Consider the following 21,438-nt stretch of genomic DNA (forward strand, 5'->3'; position numbering starts at 1 on the left):
AGAAGCAGGTAAGCCAAGCACACACACGTAATCATATACAGAAACATAACCTCTGACACGAGCTGCCAAAAGCAACACAGCTATCAATTATTGAGAACACACTTACAGGACTCGGTTTGAATCAGAAGCTTTCTTTACATGGGCTGCACTGAGATGCAAGGAAATGAAAACAAAGGATAAAGGAAACATTAAAACAGATTGCAGTTTTAGAGGAGACAATTGCATGGGATACAAAAAGGAAAAAACTTGAGGTTTTCCCCTATTATTTTAAAAGGTATTTACTGTAATTAGGAAAGCTTAAAAGTGAAGATGAGATCAGGCTAATCAAAGTTTAGAGTATCTTAATAGGTCATGTGATTAACCATTCTATAAAAACTGTATTTCAAACTTGAAATTTTTTGTCTTTTCCTACCTACCTTTATTTACTTGAGAACTGTCAAGATAGAGTTCTAATAAAAATTAAAGTTTGGTATTTATCTGGCATGTACAGAAATTCAGGGTGATTAAACAGGTCACTAATTATGGAGTGATAGAGTTTATTTAACACAACTAGGAAAGTAATTATACCCACCACTTTTATTAGATGCCTTTTGTTTTCTTCAAATCAAACTAACCCGTCAGCTTTGGTGGGTTCATGTTCCACAATACCAATCCTAATCAGCAAAAGGCAAACTAATTGAAAATCTTCCTTGCAATTTTAAAGTAATGAGAAACATGTTACACAGTGTATTTTTCTGCCTTTATGACCACAATACTACAATTATCAGGCAATACATAATTATTGTGTAATTTGGATTTTATAATGCTGTATGCAAATATGACTTAGGTCTCACAAGAAAGAGACCGAAGTTTCTTCCCTAGAACCCTTTAGTTGTTCATAGCATTAAAAATAAACCAAACATTGCAGCCTCCATACAACAGGGACAACAGAATATGGCCCTTCTGCCTCTGCAGCAATTTGCTCCTGTGCCTCCCAGCTTTCTGAATGCCCAGGAAAGATATGGCAGGTGAATAAGGAATTTCCAAAGTCTATGAGGTACTTGAGCTAAATTAATACTTTCAGAAGTATTTTTCTACAAGTCATTATACTGTTAAAATCAGTACTTGCTGCACCAGAACTACAGATACTAATAACTGAGTAGTTAGTAGCCTGAATCAGGAAACATAACTTTAATCACCTATCTGCAGTTTTGTTCATTTAAATTTTAAACTTTCATTTCAGCGTCATATTAGCTTATTTTTTTGCACTTAATTCCTACTTTGAGTGGAACTTACTAGAATCTGTTTAAATATAAAGCATAAATAACTAATTTACCAAGAACTGATTTCATAAGCACATAACAAAGAGAACTTCATTTTCTCCACATTGTTCTTTTACATTCAAATTCTACTTTGTTCATCCAAGTGAAATGTTGACTGTGACCGTGAATTGCAAGCTGATTTTAAAGCACATCACTTAATGAAAATAATTCCTGGAAGAAAGCATTTGAACTGAAGTAGGTCAGGAGACAACATAAATGGACAGAGAAGTGGGACTGTCTTTCTTGACTTAATCTACTGCTCCACTTTCCAGAAGCAACTAAAGCCAGATGTGAATAATTCTATTAGAAACCATTCTTTCAGGAAATAATGATTATTTATTTGAAATGAAATTTAGAAATGCATGTTAATGAAATAAATGCATTTAAAACAGGAAGATGGTAGTTCCTTCTCAAGCAGTCACTTATTAGATTTTATGTGTAAGTAGCTGAAATACGTTGGATGCTTCTGAACATATGGATATTTCTGATACACATTATCAATAAAATACCTCAAGCAGTGACCTAAGCATGCTCTTTCATGCAAGCCCTCACGTAATTTTACAGCACTTCACCTCTGAACAGTACAGTTTTGTCACTTAATTTGAAGTTACTCTAACACAGTTACTTAGTTTAAAGCTGAGCCACCTATGTCTACATGGGCTGCAACTTCACTGCAAAGCAACGTTCTAGAAGATCAACTGATGTCTTAAACTTTGCTTTTACTGTATTTCTTGCTGGTGAATAGTACAGAATATACCAGGTCTTCAAAGTGAAAATCTGAGATTACTCAACACTGGGCTTCTACCTGGGGCACAATTAAGTAAAATTCTATGCAAAACAGCAGGACTACAGCAACCCGAAAGTTCAAAATGTGTACTGACTTACAAATGTTTTCTGGACATAATTTAAAAGCCTCAAATGAACATGTCCTTAAAAGAAGAGGTCTTTTGAAGGATAATAAATAACCTTTATTTTGAAGGGGGTAGAACGCTGCCCGAGCGTGCAGAATATAATGTTCTGAACTCTGATAACAGATATGTCCTGGTGCTATTCCTGTCACCACAGATCAAAATTGTAATCATAACTGTGGATTTTTAAAGCTCTATGTGTAAGACGAAAAGGATTTACCCTTATCGTGAGAGGAAGTACTTACATCATGAGGGAAAATATAACTATACAGAGAGTTTCCAAGCATTTGGGTATCAGATACTTAGCATAACTCCAGGGGGGAAAAGTTCTGAATTGGAAGAGGATAAATACAAGGGAAGATGTTAAAGTCGGCCTTATTTCTAAAAGCGAGCCTTGGTAGAGGGGAATTAAAGATTGAAAACATGAAATATACAGGTGACAACAGAAAATAAAATGAGACCTACTGGTACCGGTTCTTGTCCTTCAAAGAGTTTTTTCTTGAATCTCTCCCTTCACTAAAATTATCTTCACCCTCTTCAGATTCCAAACTGCGATTGCAGCTCCGAATAGTTTGAAAGATACTGTTTGCTGTTGATTCTTTTTCTGGATTATTTAAACCATCTTGGCCTACTCGTTGCAAGAAATTATCTTGTCCACTGTAATCTGAAACAAACTAGAGATATCTAAAAGATTAGTATAGTAATAAATAGAATATTGTGTCATCTACTTCTCACTGGAGAAATTTTTACAAGAATTAAGAATATTTAGCATGTATTTCCTATTAGCTTCTAATGGGATTTTGTTCCTACTTCCAATCCTAAACAGACCAAATCACTCCATAAATCAAGTAACACAAGTTACAATAACTCCTGCAAACTTTTTAAAAGTCTCAGTCTTAATCTTTTCACGTAATAGCGGCATTTTTCTTTTAAAACCAAAATGATAAAACTCAAAGGAATTGCTTCTTGTCATAGAGGAAAAGCTTGATCCACTGAGCTTCTGAACTCCGTTTTTAAGGAACTGAAAACCTTCCAATTCCCAATGAGTTAAATGGAAGGTCAGAGCATTTAACAGAAAATAGTTACATCCTTAAGGATTTACATACTTACTTTACCCAAAGTATAAACATGACCCTTTGGTACTAACTGTAATTTCTCAGTACTCCAGTACTGAACTAGGTATAAACAACCAAATGTAAATTGCTACAATAACTGTGGGAATTAAATTGAGGTCCATGTAACTGAACAGTCTGGTAACAGTCTGGTTTAGAAAATTTTAATTAGATGATGCCTTTGTATAAAATAATAAATAATATAAAATAAAAAAAATATAAAATAAAGCACTGGATGGCTATGAACATAACCTCTTAGAATATCAATCTCATTTACCTCTAATGTTTCATCCTGGGAGTTATACCGTGGACAGAGTCTGATGAGGCTTGATGCTCCATCCAAAACTTCACAAAGCTCTTTTAAAAATACACCACAGAAAGGAACGACTTTACAGCCTGGAATATTGAGTGCCCGGTTGACCACTTTCCTGTATTCAGATGATGACTCATGTTGTGCCATAGCATCTTTCAGACTTCGCATAGTTTCAATATCAGACTGGTCCATAAATTGCCACATTTTTAAAACTTTTCTTGACCTATTGCAAAAAGAGATCACAACATTTATTAAAAAAATTAAAAACAATTTACATTCAAGTTCAACACTCGCAGCATATATGTAATAGAGGAAATTATCATCACTATTGAGAAATGAATGAATGAAATCAAGATCGTTATTTTTATGAAAATTCTGGTTGGTGGACCATTTCCCCCCCTTTGAATTATTAAAGAACAAAACTAAAAAGGAGAAACAAGCAGTCTGATCTACTGGAGTAACATCTGACATTTTAATAAAAGCCCAGCTGCACAAGACATACAAGCAGGCTTTCTAACATTTTCACTGTGTCATTGCCTTAAATTTATAAGGGCCTGGGAAGAAATAAGAAAAGATTAAGGAAATGGCATAAAGATAAACCAAACGGTTTATTACAAATTTCTTTAGTTGTATTATGAACAATCTATAAACTTCGCAAACGTGTTTTGTTTTGTTTAAAATTGCATTTATTTAAAATAATTTACATTGGGTTTTTTTCCCCATTTCACTCACAGAATAAATTATTTATTTTCATGGAAATAAATAAATCAGGACCATGTTCCAGCTCTCAGGCACCAATGCAGTGCTGCAGCTGAAAAGAATCTTTGATTTCAAACAGAAATACCTCCTGATGCTCCCTGAGGACTGCGAGTACCACTGGGAGGTGTCTCACCTTCTGAGCTGTATGTCTGTGCAATGGTACGGGCTTTCTACCCGCTCCAGCCCCAGACATACTAAAAGGTCTGCAGAAATGCTAACAGTAGAACGTCCTTAACCCCACTTTCTGTCCCTGTCCCGGAAACACTGCTAATCAGCACTAGCCTTCCTCTCCTCTCTTTCCCTTGTGCTGTGCAGATGCATTAGAGATCAAATTAAGCCCTTAATTTGCTTTGCATTTTCCCTCACGACTTACATGGCTTGGAGGTTGTGCATGCATTCTGCTCAAAAAGACTTCCCCATGTCTATGAGTGTTTCAAATGTGTTTTATATACCAAAAATGTAAACAAATAGCTCAATGAGAATCCTTACTAAACCACAAAGAGCGACAATACAAACACTTTAAAGCTTTGTTACACAAACATGATATACAAGGAGGGCCAGAGGTAAGAGATGGGAAATCTGATCTTAACTCTTCCCTGTTCAGTCCAATTTGCTGCTCTCTGAACTGCCTGTGCAAAGGCACTGCCTTCCTGCTCACCTGGCTCTGTACGAATCTGCAATTCCGTAGGAAAGCTAGCAACACACTGTCTTTAACCCCATACTCACTCTTTCTCCTGGAGACACTGCAGGTCTGGCTATGTAAGACCATGACAGCATGAGATCCCAACATCAGTCAGTGTAAGTAAATTGGAGGCGTTAAAAAAAGAGGTTTAGCTGTTTGGTTGGTTTTGTTGGGGTTTTTTGTTGTATTGTGTTGGTTTGGTTTTCTTTTTACAATTTAAGACTGACCCTTTTAGAACGCTACCACAATTATGTTTCACTTGTGTTCTGGAAACTCCAATCCCAAGTTACATTAGTTTTAGTTGATTACAGATAAATCACAACTGCTTTCCCATCTTCTTTTCACATTTTAAAAATTTCTGGTTTTTAAAAAAAAAAAAAAAAAAAATTATGTTTTCTAATGTAACATCTTTAGCATGTACCAGGAAAACCGATGGTGTCTCCAGAGCATTTTGGAAAAAAATGGCTTTTAGCATGCTTCATTTTTCCAAAAGGGATTACTAGAAAGTCACAGGGTGAGATGATGTGATTTAGCCACGGATTTCTGTTTAGTCCATTGTTCTCCAGAGACATCTGCTTAACAGAAGCTGCAGTGTAATCTCTCACTAAAAAGCCATTTAAAGAAAGAGCTGCCAGTACCTTAGTCCTGCCAGAAATTCCATTACAGCATTGTAGTTGCCCATATTCCAGCAGCATTTTGCCACATGTACTAAATATGAGAAGACTTCTCGTTTCTCCTCCATAGAACCTGCAGTCAGGATCAGCCAGGTAACCCACAAGCTCACCTTGTAAAAGAAAATGGACAGCACAGTCAGTCAAAGCAATGTCACTTGGAGCGTTCATGCATACTTGATGGATAATGTGGGTTTTTTTGGTTTCCTTCCGTCAGGAGGGTATCAGTCAAAATCCTACTTACACACTTGCAGCCAAATCACGTACGATTTGCAATCACACCTTACACACAAGACATACTCACGTTACAACAGTTAAACCACTAACTACTCTAGAAATACTTATATTAAACAAAAAACTACTGTATCTTAATATGAGATATTCTGAATATGCATTCAGGCCACGGAAAAAAATGGACAGCTTAAGGTAACGCTGATTTCTAAAGCTGCCAGAGAGATCTGCAGTGTCAATTCTCATTAACATAGCTTACAAATCTCAGCCTCACACTGAATAACCCTTGTTCTTACCACATGGATAGTGAAAGTTGATAAATTGGAATTTTTATTTTTGCTTAATTTCACAAAACTGGTAGTTGTATTTAATGTACAAATTTGCTAATTCCTATATGCACTGAACATTTAAAATAATTTACATTATCTATTTGCAAGATCACAAATGAAGTAAAGAAAAAAAACCCCACCTTCCTAAGTGTGACCATACTACCAACTTCTGTTCGGTGATTAATTAATGCCAGAATCAGAAATTAACTTAGTACATGATTCTGTTTGTATTTAAACAAATAAAAGTCAAACCTTCATTTTATCAGTGTGCAGATTTTCCTTCCAGTTTATGTTCCCACAACATCCATAAAAAGAAGATATATTTCACATGGAAACCTAATTTAAACCAACTGTTCCTTTTTACAATATGATTCCCTGGGGCCTTGATTTTTGTCATTGTGTAAACACTTAGGAAGCAATAAACGTGATTTGTTTACTGACACTGAGTTCCATTCTTTGGTCCTGAAGGATTCAAGTGTTTACAGACAATACCAGTGTGAGAAGATGCTTATAAAAATTAGAAAATGTTAGTTCACCCCTCAGGGGGCACAGACTTTTATTTAAAAAAACCAAGCATGAGAAATAAAATCTAAATGCATTAGTACTAACAGGAAAAAAAATCCACTAAAAATATATAGACTTGCATAAATGGAAGCCCTATACAGACACAGTGTTCTGAGCCTCTCACTCCTGAGGGAGCACAGTCAAAGAATATGAGAAACCTAAGTTACTCTTGAATCTTTCTGATGCCCAAATCAATCAAGAACAACAAATCAGAAATGCGCAGATGAGAAGACAAGCCGTAGCTCCAATATAAGCAATGTATATGTGTGTACAAAAAAAAAAAAAAAAAATCACATTTTTAAGACTGAAGAAATGAGGTTATAAAATCATTCTGTCTTTCATGCAGTGAGGACATCCTCGGGAGTGCATACCACAGGGATCAGGATGCTCCAATGGGATGCGAGGATCAGGGGACAACGGACCCATTAAGAAACAGTGTTCCACCTCATCAAACAGCTTGGGTACGGAATTACTGTTTCAGTAATTACTGTATGTTTTTGTAACTAACATGTAAGAAGAGAAAAGAGGAGGAGCAGACAACAGGTACAGAGCTTTCAACAAAGGTAGAGCAAGTACCAGAGTCCAACGTCGTGCATGCAAACATGCTCAAGAAGCTTTCCCAAACACAGCCTTAATGCACTGTTGCTGTAGAGGCCACAATACAAAAATAAACAAACTATTTATATTGGCTGCCCTATACAAGATATCTAATCGCTGCACCAGCTCTGAATGAGAACTTGAATTTAGCTGAAATTTTATTTGCAGTGCTTAATTGGTTATTCCTAAAATGTAAAAACTGAATCAACAAAGAAGAGCATACCTGAAGAGCATGAAGGTATGGAAAAATACAAAAAAACCCAAGAGCACTGCATGACACAGTGTCGTGGTTTAACCTCAGTCGGCAACAGGGTCAAATGGGGTAACACAGGGGTCAAACGAGGGCAAAAACAGAATAGAAGGTAATAAATTGAATGCATAAAAATATCAGAAATTGTGAAACAAAACGGTTAAATCTGTGATTCAAGGTTGGCATAGATTTGTTTGTGTATGCTGGAATAAAATTACATATTGTTTTTGGATATTATTCCCATTTTCCAGAAATGGCTCTGTTAGGGAATGCAAAAGCTAAGCATGCAATCTCACAAAAAAAATTAGTATTTGTTTGGTATGAAATACCAAGCGTGGCAATGACAGTTTGATTAATATGTGTTTGAACATTTTAAAGAATAATATAATGTTAAACAGTTCTGTTTTAATCTAAGGCAGTAAAGATGTAATGGTCAGGAGAAAACAGTATCAAAAATTATAAAGAATGTCAAAAAAGGCAATTGAATTCAGACTCCCCACTAAGAAGCAACCTTGAAACTAGGACAGTCACTTGTTGAAATCTTATTTAATAGAGAGTTTAGGACTGCTATAAACAGTTACGATGAACTCTTACAAACACTCTGTAAAAGCAAACAAAAAATGATGAAGGTCAGCACGAACAAGTCTTTGCAGCCTCGAGATGGCATATGTATATGTAAGAGCAAAATAAGGGTGCAAAAGGCGGTAGTGTCCCATGAAGTTTACGCTCACTCCTCTTGCAGGACAAGAACAGACTTACAGAAAGAGTAGAAAACACTCTAAAAATCTTCCACTAAACAAGAAGGAAAAATAAATTGTCTGAATCTCTAAATTTTAAAACAGAATGGGCAAAGGCAGATATAATGGATTGGGCAGAATCAGGGGACAGAACAGGGCATCTAAAGATACAACCCCCTCCTGAAAGATACTGAACATGCCTCCCTTAGAAATGTCAGTATTTTTGTATTTCCTGGAGATCAGGAAAAGTGTGAGGAGCAGGCTGGGATACTTCAGCCAGATGCAGATAATGGGAAATTTCATTCATATCGTTTTACGTGTTGATGAACTTACGAATGAAACAGAATTGCTCCTCTACATATGCTACAGACTGTTTCGACTTACGGTTCTTTTATGTCATATCTAGCAGTAGCAAGGAGCATATAAATTGACCTTTCTGGTGGTTCTGAATAGCATCAGGTCTCCATAAAGTTTTTCTATGAATTATTCAAAGACTGTTGGTTGATTAATCTGAATGCATCATACAGCCCCCAGAAAGGGGGATTATGGGCTTCTCAAGCAGCATAATAGCCTGGTACCCCAAAACTGATTTCTTGGAAGGTTTCATCAGTCTGAGACTAGAACAGGGATGATTAAAACGCAACAGTACTGTCAGAAAGGAGGGAGCAGAGGAAAAGAGCTGTGAACAAAGGCCGTCTCCTTTCATTCAGTGAGGTTATTGCTGAGTGTTGTGCCTAACATCTGCAAAACTTTTCTACTCCTAGCTTTTTTAGTGAAGACAGCTAGAAAGGGAGGAAAATTCAGTCAGATAACAGAGCTGAGGGGGCAATTCCCCAAAATTAAATGTGGTCCTAGAGCCCAGCTAGGAAACAAACACAGAATTAAAAAGCGGTTATCCACTTAAAATGCCAGGGGGGATTTTTCTCAAAATGGGAGATCTGGTTGAATCAATAGGCTTTAAAGGAACAGAAAATCAAAGCTGAACTTCTGTTGACTGAGGTTACTTCCCAGCTCTGAACTCCCTGAAGATTTTATTCTGCCCAGGCACCTTGAACTGATGGATCCAAGAATTTTATCATGAAGAACAATACTCTAAAGCTTTTAAATAAATGCATACTGAAACAGCTTGGGTATGGCATTAATTTGAGATGATTATTCATAATGGCCATAGCTAAAATGAGCAACGTGCAAACAACACTGAAATGCAGGTAAATTGAAAGGTCTGCAATCTTCAGGAAACATCATGTATGACAGCTTAGGGGAAACTTAAGAATATTAATTAAAACATACACTCATTAAACAATACTCAGTAAACATACTCATGAATTTCGTGAGTCATTGATAAATATATGAATAGTCCAGAGTACATCCTCAAAGGAATGCCTCCATAGGAATCACCGACATTCTCAAATCACTGTATAGCTGCCACTGGATCCCCAAAATACCTGATAATGCATATACTACATTTTTGCTGCCTGGGATGCATAAAGCTTCCTCTGCACAGATGGTGTTCAAGAAATAACAAATTTTTCAAGATCTTCATTCAAATGAAAGTTCAGAATTGGGATTCCTCAGATGTTGTCTGTGCACACCTGAGCTAGATGCACCTCACACAGAAGAAAAGCAGAGAACAACTCTGTGTATGTACATACTTCTTGGTGACTATGGAAACCAGCTGGAAGCTGAATTGAAAACCCCGGGTTTTGCATTTTGGCAAGCAAGTAGCACAGACAGTATTCTGGAGTGGCACAGTTTCTCTGTCACTAAAGCCAGGTATGACCTCTACCTCCAGGAGGGGGTTTCCGGCAGGGTGAACAGAGCAAAAGGAGGCTCCATCCTGGCCAGAAGCGGGCACTGACTTCTGAACAATTCTGCCAGCTGGATACAGAATGTCACCTCCTCTTCCAGCAGTCCATTCCTGGATGGCTTGCAGAGAGATGGCATCACACCTGAGGAGCACCTAACCCGAGGATGAAGTACCATCAGGTAGCCAGCTGCCTAGTTATCAGGCTGCCACTACAGCAGCGTGAGGGCTTTGCCAGTTGGGCAATGCTTGAACTAGCCAGCTCCGGGACCAGAGACAGCACACCCAGCCAAAAGAGTGCGCAGTAGTAGCCCTGCCAAGAAGATCAAAATACATTGCGAGTATTCCTCAGAATGAGCAGTAACACTTTTTGGACCCAATTTTTGTGTTAGATACCACTTCAACGTCAGATCAGAATCTACGTATCAACATATTAGTCATTATTTCCTTAGTTTACTTTTTTTCACACTTGACTTGCATAGTTCTGTTTATGTAACTCATTTTAAACTCCCTTCAGAACAGAAATCACCACAGCAAACCTATAATTAGACTTCCGCTGCACTGCTGATGAGTCTGAAAAGTATGAGAAAATGTATCCTGGCTTCATTACTATAACCCACATGATTGCAAGACACAAGAAAAGTCATAAACTGAAGCACTATCCACTCAAACAAGTTGATAATAACATCTGTCTTTTCATGCAGATGGAAAAAAATGAGTGTCCTTCAGGATTACTGCATACTAATATTAAGTAGTAAACAAACAAAATCAAATCAAATAGATACTTAGTTAAGATTTAAATATTTTCGGGTGACCTAATACAGAGAAGCACTGATAACATTGTGCCAAATTAATTTCAGATATATTGCAAAGTAGCCTCATTTGGAAATTTTCAGAAGTACAGGAGCCTCCTTCAAATCTGAGTCTGAGCACACAGGATCTGCATCAGAAGTCCGGGCAATGCAAATTGTAGCCAAGCAATGATCTGAAGCACAGAAGTACATAAAAATCTCTATAGTTTTAGGTTTTTTGAAATTATCTTTTTATATCACCTGTTTTAACTGCACTAAAATCTATTCTTTTCAATAACCTTTTTTTTTAAAGATTTTTAGGCTTATCTTACTTTGATCAAAGTTTTCAAATAAATTCAAGTTAGATATTGCTAATGCATTTGGGAAAGGCATATTGTAACAGTGTTAATCTTCAAACATACTGTGAATATTTTCAAATCAGTGACTGAGTCTCATTCAATGTTCCAACTTACTTAACTTGGAATTTTTCACAACTGTATCAATGAGAGACCATTATTTAGGATAGACAAACCTTCCTTTTTCAGGACATCACGTTCCCAGAAGGCTCCAGAGGTTTCTGTTCTGATTTTCAGAATTCCCTTTTCATTTGTATTTTTTTAAAAGGGCAATTAAATAGACAGAAAGTCAACTGTCAGAATTAATAGTAGGAATATATTTTTTTTTAAACTTATAGCATTTTATTAACAAAAAATAAACCCACCCTAAACTTTTAAATGTGGGAAATCTATATCAATCGTTCCAAAAATAATGAGCCTGTTTTTGATTACCTAATCACTGAACTACCACTGATTTACAGTCATGTCTATATGCCGGCAAAAACCTCCCGATTTGTCAGGGGCAGGATATAGCTTATTACTGATGCTCAGCTGCTTTTACTAATATAATATGAAGGACGTAAGAGAGACACCCATGATCAAACTTGATCCTCAAGGTATGACACATGACCTTAAAGTCCCTACAAGTGTAAACTACAGGACTGTTAACCATTTACTCGACGGGAATCCTGCTCCATGCAGTACACAGGATGGAAGCACGCGTAATGAATTATTAACTGTATCCCTAAATTTGCCATGGATTTACTTCACTCCTTTTCTTCTTTTAGTCTTCTAATACTCAAAATTATAATAATTCATATATATAAAAAAATATTTATTATCCTTTATATAGCTGCTAGAGAATGTATTCTGTGATTTTTTTTTTAGTAGGAATTAATTTACCGTTTATCTTTTATCAGAATGTAAATGCAGAGGTGGCATTGAGGGAGGAAACTACTAAGAATCTCCACCTGCGAAGCCCAGGGTTTTGTCATTTGTACTGCTTTACATTCATTTCCCCAGCTCTTAGGTTTATAAGGCTTTTACGGCAATTCCCAAGCTACATACCTCAGTGGGTGATGCTACATGGAAGAAATTATGTCTTCTATTTTTATATTACATTTTTTAGGAACTTCATAATACTTGAGAGATGCAGCTTTCGGAAGTGAAATGAGCAAACAGAGCTGCCTACCTGAAGTTTAACATTTACCATTGCTAGCAAGTAAAATAAAATCTTTTGGCTTACCACAAAGTAAGATTACAGTACATACCTTCTCTAGCACCTAACATATAAAAATTAGCCATGGATTTCTTTTTATAATAAACTGTAGCTGATTTAACAACTGCCTACACTGGAGCAAGAAAGCAAGCAATTGTAATACTGACGAAATAAAAGTATGTGTACAAGAAGCCTCTGAATACAAAACAAGTTGATTTTTCAGGTATCCAAAGAATAAGTATGACAATCTGTAACCCATTTAACCAAGCCATTCTAGTTTTAATGATTTTTTTTTTTTTATAAAATCAAGAAATTTAAGTAAAATCTGAAGAGCATGAAAAATCCATGTAAAACAATAACCCTCATCAGATATCATGCAGTATTTATGGCAAAAGGGAAAAACACATTATCTTGTTTAAAAGCACAATTCTTAGTATATCAGTGTACTCCAATTTCTCCCTCTTAAAAAAAAATTAAATCCACCTTTCACAACGTTACAAACCTTTTCCACAAAGTAAAAGTGTTGTTGAGAGATACTATTCTTATAAAACTGTAAGGAGCAGACTCATATATATGAGGCTTTTTAAAACACTAGCAGTATGCAGCATTAGCACTGACAGCTGGCTACCATGAGTTCCTTTGCATTGCTAACTGTGCACAAACCCATCAGTGCATACTGATGAATATAAGGAGCACAGTATAGAACACAGAATTGGTTTATTTTACGTGGGTTTCACTAAAGTTTCATTATTAACATTTTTGGGCTTTTGGTATAATATGCAACATAATTTTTTAAATCTGAGTTTTTAAAATTGCATATCTTATGACCAGATGGTTCACTTTACATGCTTGAGTGAAATTATATAACCTTACAAAGAACATTTACCATTTTAAATCTGATTAAACACTATTCCAAACAAGGACTGGAAACAGTTTGATATTTGTACAAACACAATCTTTTTAAAAGTATTATGCAAACCCATTTAGGCATTGCAAAAAAATGCTGAACTACGAGACAGAACGCAATATTTATTTACATTCCATTATTTCAGTAAAATGATATGTCTCTGTTTTGCTAGTGAGGGTTTACATTTGTGTTTTGAATGAACAATGAAAAAATTTACAAATTTAAACCATTAAAAATAAAACTATCATTATCAATTAATGCCCTAAATTGCCATATTTTTAATTAACTTTACTGAATGTAAGAATGACTTAGTGAATGATGAAACCACCCCAGTAGCAGTGCTATACTGGAGTAGTTCAAACATTTTTACCTTCTTCGCTTATTTTTTGGCAATTCAATCCTTCCAAAAAAATCACCTTATGTACTGAACTTCTTATTTTGCATTTTCAGTTCCACAGTGGGACTACATTCAGACAGCTGTTTGAATGATCTTTCAATCTGGTGCAACTTTCAATCTAAGACATCACAATTGCTTTGTATGCATACCTCAGCGTGGAAAATTAAATGCTTCATTTTGGTTTATACGTTTTTATTGCTTTTCTGTTATTTGAAGCTGTGGCCAGAAAGATCAAGTTACAAGAGACTCTTTTCATGTTTACATAAAGCAATGCTTGAAATTATTTAAAATGTTTACATAAACATAAATGTTTACAACATGTACATTTATCTTGTTTTTCTGTGGTTGCTTTGCTGGCAAGAGGCAGAAGAGTGGCTGGAAGTAAAAACCATAAACGTGCAAGAGTCTGGGAGGGTAAAGGTACAGAAAAAGAAACAGGTGCCCAGGAAGACTGTGGCATACCATAAAGATATGATACCGAGTAAGGACCACATGGCACTCGAGGTAAAGCAGCAGGGCGAACTCATAATAGCATACAGGAATCAGAGAAAAGAACTAAATGAAGAAGAGAAAGGCACAGCAGGCAGCAAGGAGAGATGGAAAAAGCATGTTGTTACAGTTCTCAGGGTCTTAAAACACACTTAGGTATCATTTTCCTTATCTCTTCCCAGCTACCAGGGCTCTGCTAACTCTGCAGAATCTCCTTAATAGTTTCCTCCCACCATTTTTATACATCCATGAAAACTAAACTTCTGGTAGTCAGTGCTCTATCAGAGCAGAAAAATGTATTACTACTATTACTACTACTATTATTATTATTATGTGCACAGTCTTAGAGAATCCAAAAGCCAATAGTTTTGCAAAGCTAGATGTTACTATATTTCACTCTCCTCCTCCCACGCTAGCCACTAATTCAGAATCAGGTTTTAATTACATTCAGTAACAGGAAAGAGTATCTGGCTTTAGCTTGATCCACTGCCTTGCTTTTACAAGACTCTATGATCAATTTGGTATTATTAGAAGCAAATGAAATATCCGCTGTGTCTCGCTGATGAGTACATGTTGTGCCCAAGTCTCCACTATCACATAACTACAGTTTTAATCAAACTTTTAAAGACTTTATTTATAGTTGGTGATACTGAATGCATGTAGCCCAAAATCTTCATGATAAATAAATACGGAATAGCAAAATACCTTCTAATTAATTGAGTACATGTGGCACAGGCTACAATATAGCTTTAAATTCTTCTAGCACAGTGAAAAAAAAAGCTAAAAAGCTAAAACGTTTAAGACTATTTGAAATATCTACAGGTGGATTTGCTTCTTCCACTCCTGTAAATCTGAATTAATTACTGAATCAAAGTTACATGTTAGAAACTGGCACATACAACAGACCCACAGTTTTTTCTCAAAAACATCTGGCTTTGCAATATATTTATCCTTATTCATATAGGGATACTATGCATCCTTAAAAATATACAGAAAGATTCTTCTCCACCTGAAAAACATTTAAAGATATATTAATTCCTATATTGCAACACTTCCAGGTTTGGAGCTTTTTGCTTTCTAAAAATACAGAAAAATTCCATTGTTTTAAAGGAGGCTTCCCTTACTGTCTTCCGGCAATAAAACCAGAATTGGAACAGACAGAATATTCTACCAAACTTATTTCATAAAAGGCTTATTTAGTCACCTGCTGTTGAAAATTTGAACCAAATGCATTCAGAGTATCTGAAACAAAGTTTTCTTCAAAACATTTCTAAAGAAGTAACAGAACTACTAACAGGTAAGGAAACAAACAACCCCTAGGAACAAGATGTATAACAAAGAGAATTTCAGATCAAATAGGTTAAAGGGACAGAAATGTCATTCCCTTTCTTTGAGACCATTTGAAACCTCAGGTTGTTGCAAGAAGAAAGTGAGAAAAAAAACCCAACAGGATCCACTCATTCTAGTGCCCAATTTTCCTACAATACATTTAGTAAAAACCAAAATTACTTTCCACATTTTCAGTTTCTCCTTTAAATGTCTTCTGAAATATTACAAAGAATTTTTGTTAAATTTTCTATACAGTACAAAGACAAGAGGTCAAAACACATAAACTTTATGACAGCTGAGATTACAATCTGCCATCCTAGAAAATTAGGATGACCACTGGATCAATGAAAGTTTAGGAACATATCTGGGGTCTAAAAGCATAGCAGTTAAACTTTTTAATTTAACTTCTCCTTGGACTTTGTATATTTTTTAAGTCTGATCTAAACTTCAGGATTAAGGAACAACTGAAAAAAGCTGCATTTTAATCACAGTATTATAAAAGAACATTTCTGGTAAATAAAGCTTCAATTTCAGCCACATTTAGATGTCTAAGATAGCGCATGCACTGCCTAGAAGACCTGTAGATGCAGGTGAACACAATATAAATTTCTCTCCTTTTTTCTGGATCCAACAAAATTCCTTGTTTGTTTTTCAGTGTTTGATGCCACACTATTACATTACTTCAACAAAGTGATTGATTGGATCTGTTCTTTACATGGAAATTAGCACCTTGCTAACTGCAGAACACCAGGATGCATTTCTTCTTAAGCAGACAAACCTATTTATTTATTTTCATTAATTCTGAAATATGTGTATTTCAAACCCATTAGGAGCATGGTATCATTTCTCTCAGTTCTGTTCTCCTCCTCATTAAATACCTGATAGTTATTACGTAGTAATCTATATTCTTTCTGCAGTGTAGTATGTAATCATAGTGATTCAGCAATACCTTTTGTCTGCATCTCTCATCCTTCTGTGGTTATCCATCATTTTTAACTTTTCCTTTTTCAATTCTACTGCATCTACTCCACATGTTGAAAAGTCCTCTAATTCTCTGATTATTTTTTAATTTAACTTTTTTTTTATGAACTATTTCTTAAACAGCAGTGACCAGGCTTTCTATAGCAGCATTATAGAAGTTATTTAAACTTCAGTGGCAATCTCCACCATGACTATCATCTTTCTATAGTACCTCTAGGGAAGCAAAGCCTGAAAAAACTTGTCTATGTATGTAAATATTACAGATCTTTAGTGACTGGGCTTTATGTCATATGAACCTCTATCTGTCTGAAAACTCCATCAGTAAATCCTGCAGACAAACTGCAACATTAGCAGATTATAAGATTCTTATTTTCCTGTGAATATTTTATTTCTCTGTGAATTTCTGTACAGACTTGAGAGCTGGAACGACCCAAAACTTTTAAAATACAAATGAAATACAATCTGAGAACGTATTTCATCCCATTTTGTGGGATTCAAGCAAATCATTATGACTGACCTTTCTCACAACATATTTTTGAAACAAGTCATTGGGTGTTCAAGCTCCTTGTCATGGCAGCCACCTTGATGAACACAGTAGAGAATAAACTGATACTTGGAAACGGATGACAAGAAAAGACACAGGGAAATACATAATGCCTGAATCCCCTCTAGTAACTGTATGTCAGGTCTAAGCCATAACCATGCTCTCTTCAACAAAGGCAGTTTCTGTTTCCCAGCCTCAGCAGCACAGGATTTGCCAGTTGCATGTTTGTGCTACTATTCGTGGAGTGCTTGACAGTAGCTTTAATCCGTGCTATCCATCTTTCATGTCTCTATACTACTTACACTACTACAATTTTTTTCCCTATCATTCTTGACAGTGAAAAGAAAAAACGTATACATGAAGAGGATCTAGAGTGCTATAATTTCCATCTTCTGTGAGTATTAATAAAGGTAAGCCATTTCTCCAATCTTCACTGTTTATTTTTTTAAGATCTTCATATATCAGAAACAAAAGCCACTCAGTTATTAGTTTCATCCAGTATCTGTGACAAATAAAGGCATCTCCAGCTGCAGTAGAGTTCTTTACTGTACCCCTGAATTTAAGGTCAAAGCACTCACTAAAGCCACACAAAACAGGGCAAGGTGAGCAGTTATCACAGTTCCCAGAGGTAAACGAATTGTACCTCTTCCATAGTATAGAGGGCTCAGTCCACTGACACCCCGAGCAGACACCCACAGTATGACAACTATGTTCAGATTATTGCAGGTTAAAAAATTGTGTGGCTCTTCAGGCAAGGTATAAGCAGGCTGTGGAAACCTTGCCACAAAGACAGTAACAAAGGAGCTCTCCTAAACGTTTAAGCTGGTTACCTTGCCTTTAAAGCAGGAATAGAGCTCCTATTTAAAAAAATAAATAAATAAAAAAAATCAGGCAAGGCTCACAAATTAAATTTCTACCACCTCTCACCATGTTTTTGCATCGACACTCAGTAACACTAAGATACTGGTTAATGGCTGGCTGGCCAAAAGCCTATTCAACCTTCGTCAAAGAACGGGCTCACACATCCCACTTCAACGCAAAGTCCTTCTGGCCTGAGCTATTTAAAAAAATAAATAAATAAAAAAAATCAGGCAAGGCTCACAAATTAAATTTCTACCACCTCTCACCATGTTTTTGCATCGACACTCAGTAACACTAAGATACTGGTTAATGGCTGGCTGGCCAAAAGCCTATTCAACCTTCGTCAAAGAACGGGCTCACACATCCCACTTCAACGCAAAGTCCTTCTGGCCTGAGGCACAATCACAACTTTTCTCCTTGCGTGTTAAGTTACCTGTGGTGCAGATTTCTCACTATATGCTTCTTAACTTGGTTTCTGAATTTTTTTTAATCCTTTTTACACTTTTCAGCTCCTCTCATCAGGGTCACAACGCTGTGATCTCAGAACAAGAGTATCTGACAAAAATGTATTTCTATTGTCATACTAAGAGACAAAATAATCTTCAGAAATCTTGCAAGACTCTCAAGGTGTTAAAACAAGCTACAGATACAATGAAACACTGAAGCTGGCAAAAGCTCCAGCTACTGTCATCCTGCCTTTCTACAGAAAAAAAGTTTTAGGAAGCGTTCCTGATGGATCATCAGCATTAATGTGATCACTGAATCACTTCTAGTACTTTAAGTCAAAACACCTTACCCAGGTAATACGGCAAAAGAAAATGCACATTACAGGCTTCATTCAGTGTTAGACAGTATGCCCACTATTACGCTTTTCCACAAATGAGAAATTGAGTAGGAAAAATAACAACAGTTATTTATTGCACATTCAGCTGTGTTACTTGTCTTCAAGTACCAATTTTACCTACTGCAGAGGGCAAGTGATTTCTGATTCAGTTCTGCAATTCTTCATAGACCATTTCCATGCCAAATGCTGAAGACTGACCACTCACCATAAGTGCTTTCTCCTGTGTAAGTCTTTCCTATGCCTTTTATATACCTATACCTCCACTGAGGTCTAAGGCACATTCAGCCGTGTTACTTGTCTTCAAGTACCAATTTTACCTACTGCAGAGGGCAAGTGATTTCTGATTCAGTTCTGCAATTCTTCATAGACCATTTCCATGCCAAATGCTGAAGACTGACCACTCACCATAAGTGCTTTCTCCTGTGTAAGTCTTTCCTATGCCTTTTATATACCTATACCTCCACTGAGGTCTAAATACTGTAATTCGTATTAAGCAACACTAACCAATAGTAAATAGAAAGGTTTAATCAATGATAAGAACATATTTATACTCTATGTATCTCGCCAGTAACAATATTTAAATCATTCACACCTAGAAAACAACAGTCTTGTAACAGCAAACATATTTAAAGTATAAGGGAACCATGTGATGTTTCCCAATATCTACCGCTTGATCTTGCACTCTGCAGTCAATGGGAGTTTGCAACTTCAGTCATGAACAGGGGTTTCTGGGAGTTACTGGAACTTAAACAGTAAATAATACTAGTAAAATTTACCTCAGTAAGACCAAACTTTTCCCCTCCTTTTCACTTAAACTCACTTTTTTAAAGATATTTTAATAATTTGAAAATATTTTAATCTTCATTATTTTTAGTTATTAATTTATTTTCTGAAACACCTGCAGCCCTCATTCAATCTAAGCTTCCATGAAAATGTCAGTATTTTTTCTATTAAATGAAGAAGTTCCTTTGTGTAACAAATCAGCAATTATTGACCGTCATTTTAAACAAGTATTATAAAGTGTTCCTCATTAATATGTAGTAAGTGTCAGAAAAATTACTAAAAAGCATATTGCTTCATGAAAAATCCTCTATGTACTATAATTGCCCATTTAACAGAACAATGACATGAAATGATTTTTTTTCCCATTATGTATCAGAAGCCTGTCATCCTAAAAGTCATTCTGGCTCCCACATTATAAATACACTTCAGTATTTCTACAGGCAATGCCAAAAAAAATCAGCAAGTGCTCACCGACTTTTGCCAACAAAAGCATGACTCTTTGCACAAGAATTTTCTTGCCATTTATAAACAAAGACATTTTGAAAGTTCACGCTTGTGATTGGCTGTGGCAACTGATATACTCCACCATAAGATAAAGCAGATAGCAAAACAGTGATTTATTACAAGCAGTAAATATTGTACAATAACTCCATTTAAACGTATAACATCTACGTTTAAAAAAAGTTATTCCAGATTATACTTAAAATAATCCATTGCACTAAATATATTATCTATGCACCAGATATTCAGGAATTAATTCAAATTATATGAAAAATTATCCTGTAGCATTACCAGACAAGTAATGCTAGACTACAACAACTGCAAAGTCACAAACCTCTAACACTAAAAGTAACGTTGACTGTTTTACCAAAAGGCAACTTTAATGTTCAAATTCTCATTGATATGGAACAGTCTCAGTCACTTCTGACAAGACTTCTTCACCACCTTGCTCTTCAATCCTGTGCCCGTTCAGTGCCAGAACACATGACGGTCAACCTAATTTGTACAGCTAACCGCAAAATGTCCTAACAAACTGCTCTGGCATTGTGCCTCACCAGGTCATACTAGAGCTTGACAACTTCACCTTTTCCCACTGCCCTCACTATGGTGATCATCGTAAGAGAAACACCACAAGAAGGAGGACCCTGGCTGGGTCAGGAGCTAGATTCCTGTCCAGCTCTGCACCAGCCACAGTACTTTCCTGAATAGAGTAACTAGAGCTAATTTAAACCATTTTGAGGTGCTGTCTAAAGACCAAATACCATCGTTGCAACTTTTATTTCTGTTCCCATAACAGAATTAGGTGAGAGAAGCCAACATATTTACACTATTTTAGTTCCTAAATCTCAATAACATGCAAGAAACAGGAACACTTTGAAACATGCTAAATATTCAGTCACTGATTCTTATTTGCCCAGGAAGCGGGAAGTTCACTGGGGGTTAATACATATTCTGCTCTACCTACTTAATTTTGTGCTGTCTTTTTGATACCTGCACAATTTTAATCTCCTATTAAAGCATAAGAATACAGTGGATAACAAACTAAAAGAGCGTAAGTCAAGACTATCTTCATTTTATTCCATTTCTATGAATCTAGAAACTGCTAACATTGCATATGGTTCACACAAAAAAAGGAAGAAAGAAATGGTTCCATTTTTCTGCAGCTAAAAGCTGAGGTTTTATTTAGGGGTTTCTTTGTT

General features: G+C 36.0%; 1 protein-coding gene across 1 annotated transcript in view; it reads right to left on the reverse strand.

Annotated features, from left to right (window-relative positions):
- PLCE1 (phospholipase C epsilon 1) overlaps positions 1 to 21,438 on the reverse strand; it is a 141,743-nt gene that overhangs the window by 40,143 nt on the left and 80,162 nt on the right. Inside the window, exons 4-7 of the mRNA XM_009277763.2 lie at positions 5,714 to 5,859; positions 3,599 to 3,857; positions 2,675 to 2,883; positions 107 to 148 (exon numbers count right to left, since the gene is read on the reverse strand). Of these exons, the coding sequence (XP_009276038.1) occupies positions 107 to 148; positions 2,675 to 2,883; positions 3,599 to 3,857; positions 5,714 to 5,859 (656 nt within the window). The remainder of the gene's footprint in view (positions 1 to 106; positions 149 to 2,674; positions 2,884 to 3,598; positions 3,858 to 5,713; positions 5,860 to 21,438) is intronic.

Source organism: Aptenodytes forsteri, unplaced genomic scaffold (assembly GCF_000699145.1).
Source record: "Aptenodytes forsteri isolate BGI_AS27 unplaced genomic scaffold, ASM69914v1 Scaffold15, whole genome shotgun sequence".
Lineage (NCBI taxonomy): Eukaryota > Metazoa > Chordata > Aves > Sphenisciformes > Spheniscidae > Aptenodytes > Aptenodytes forsteri.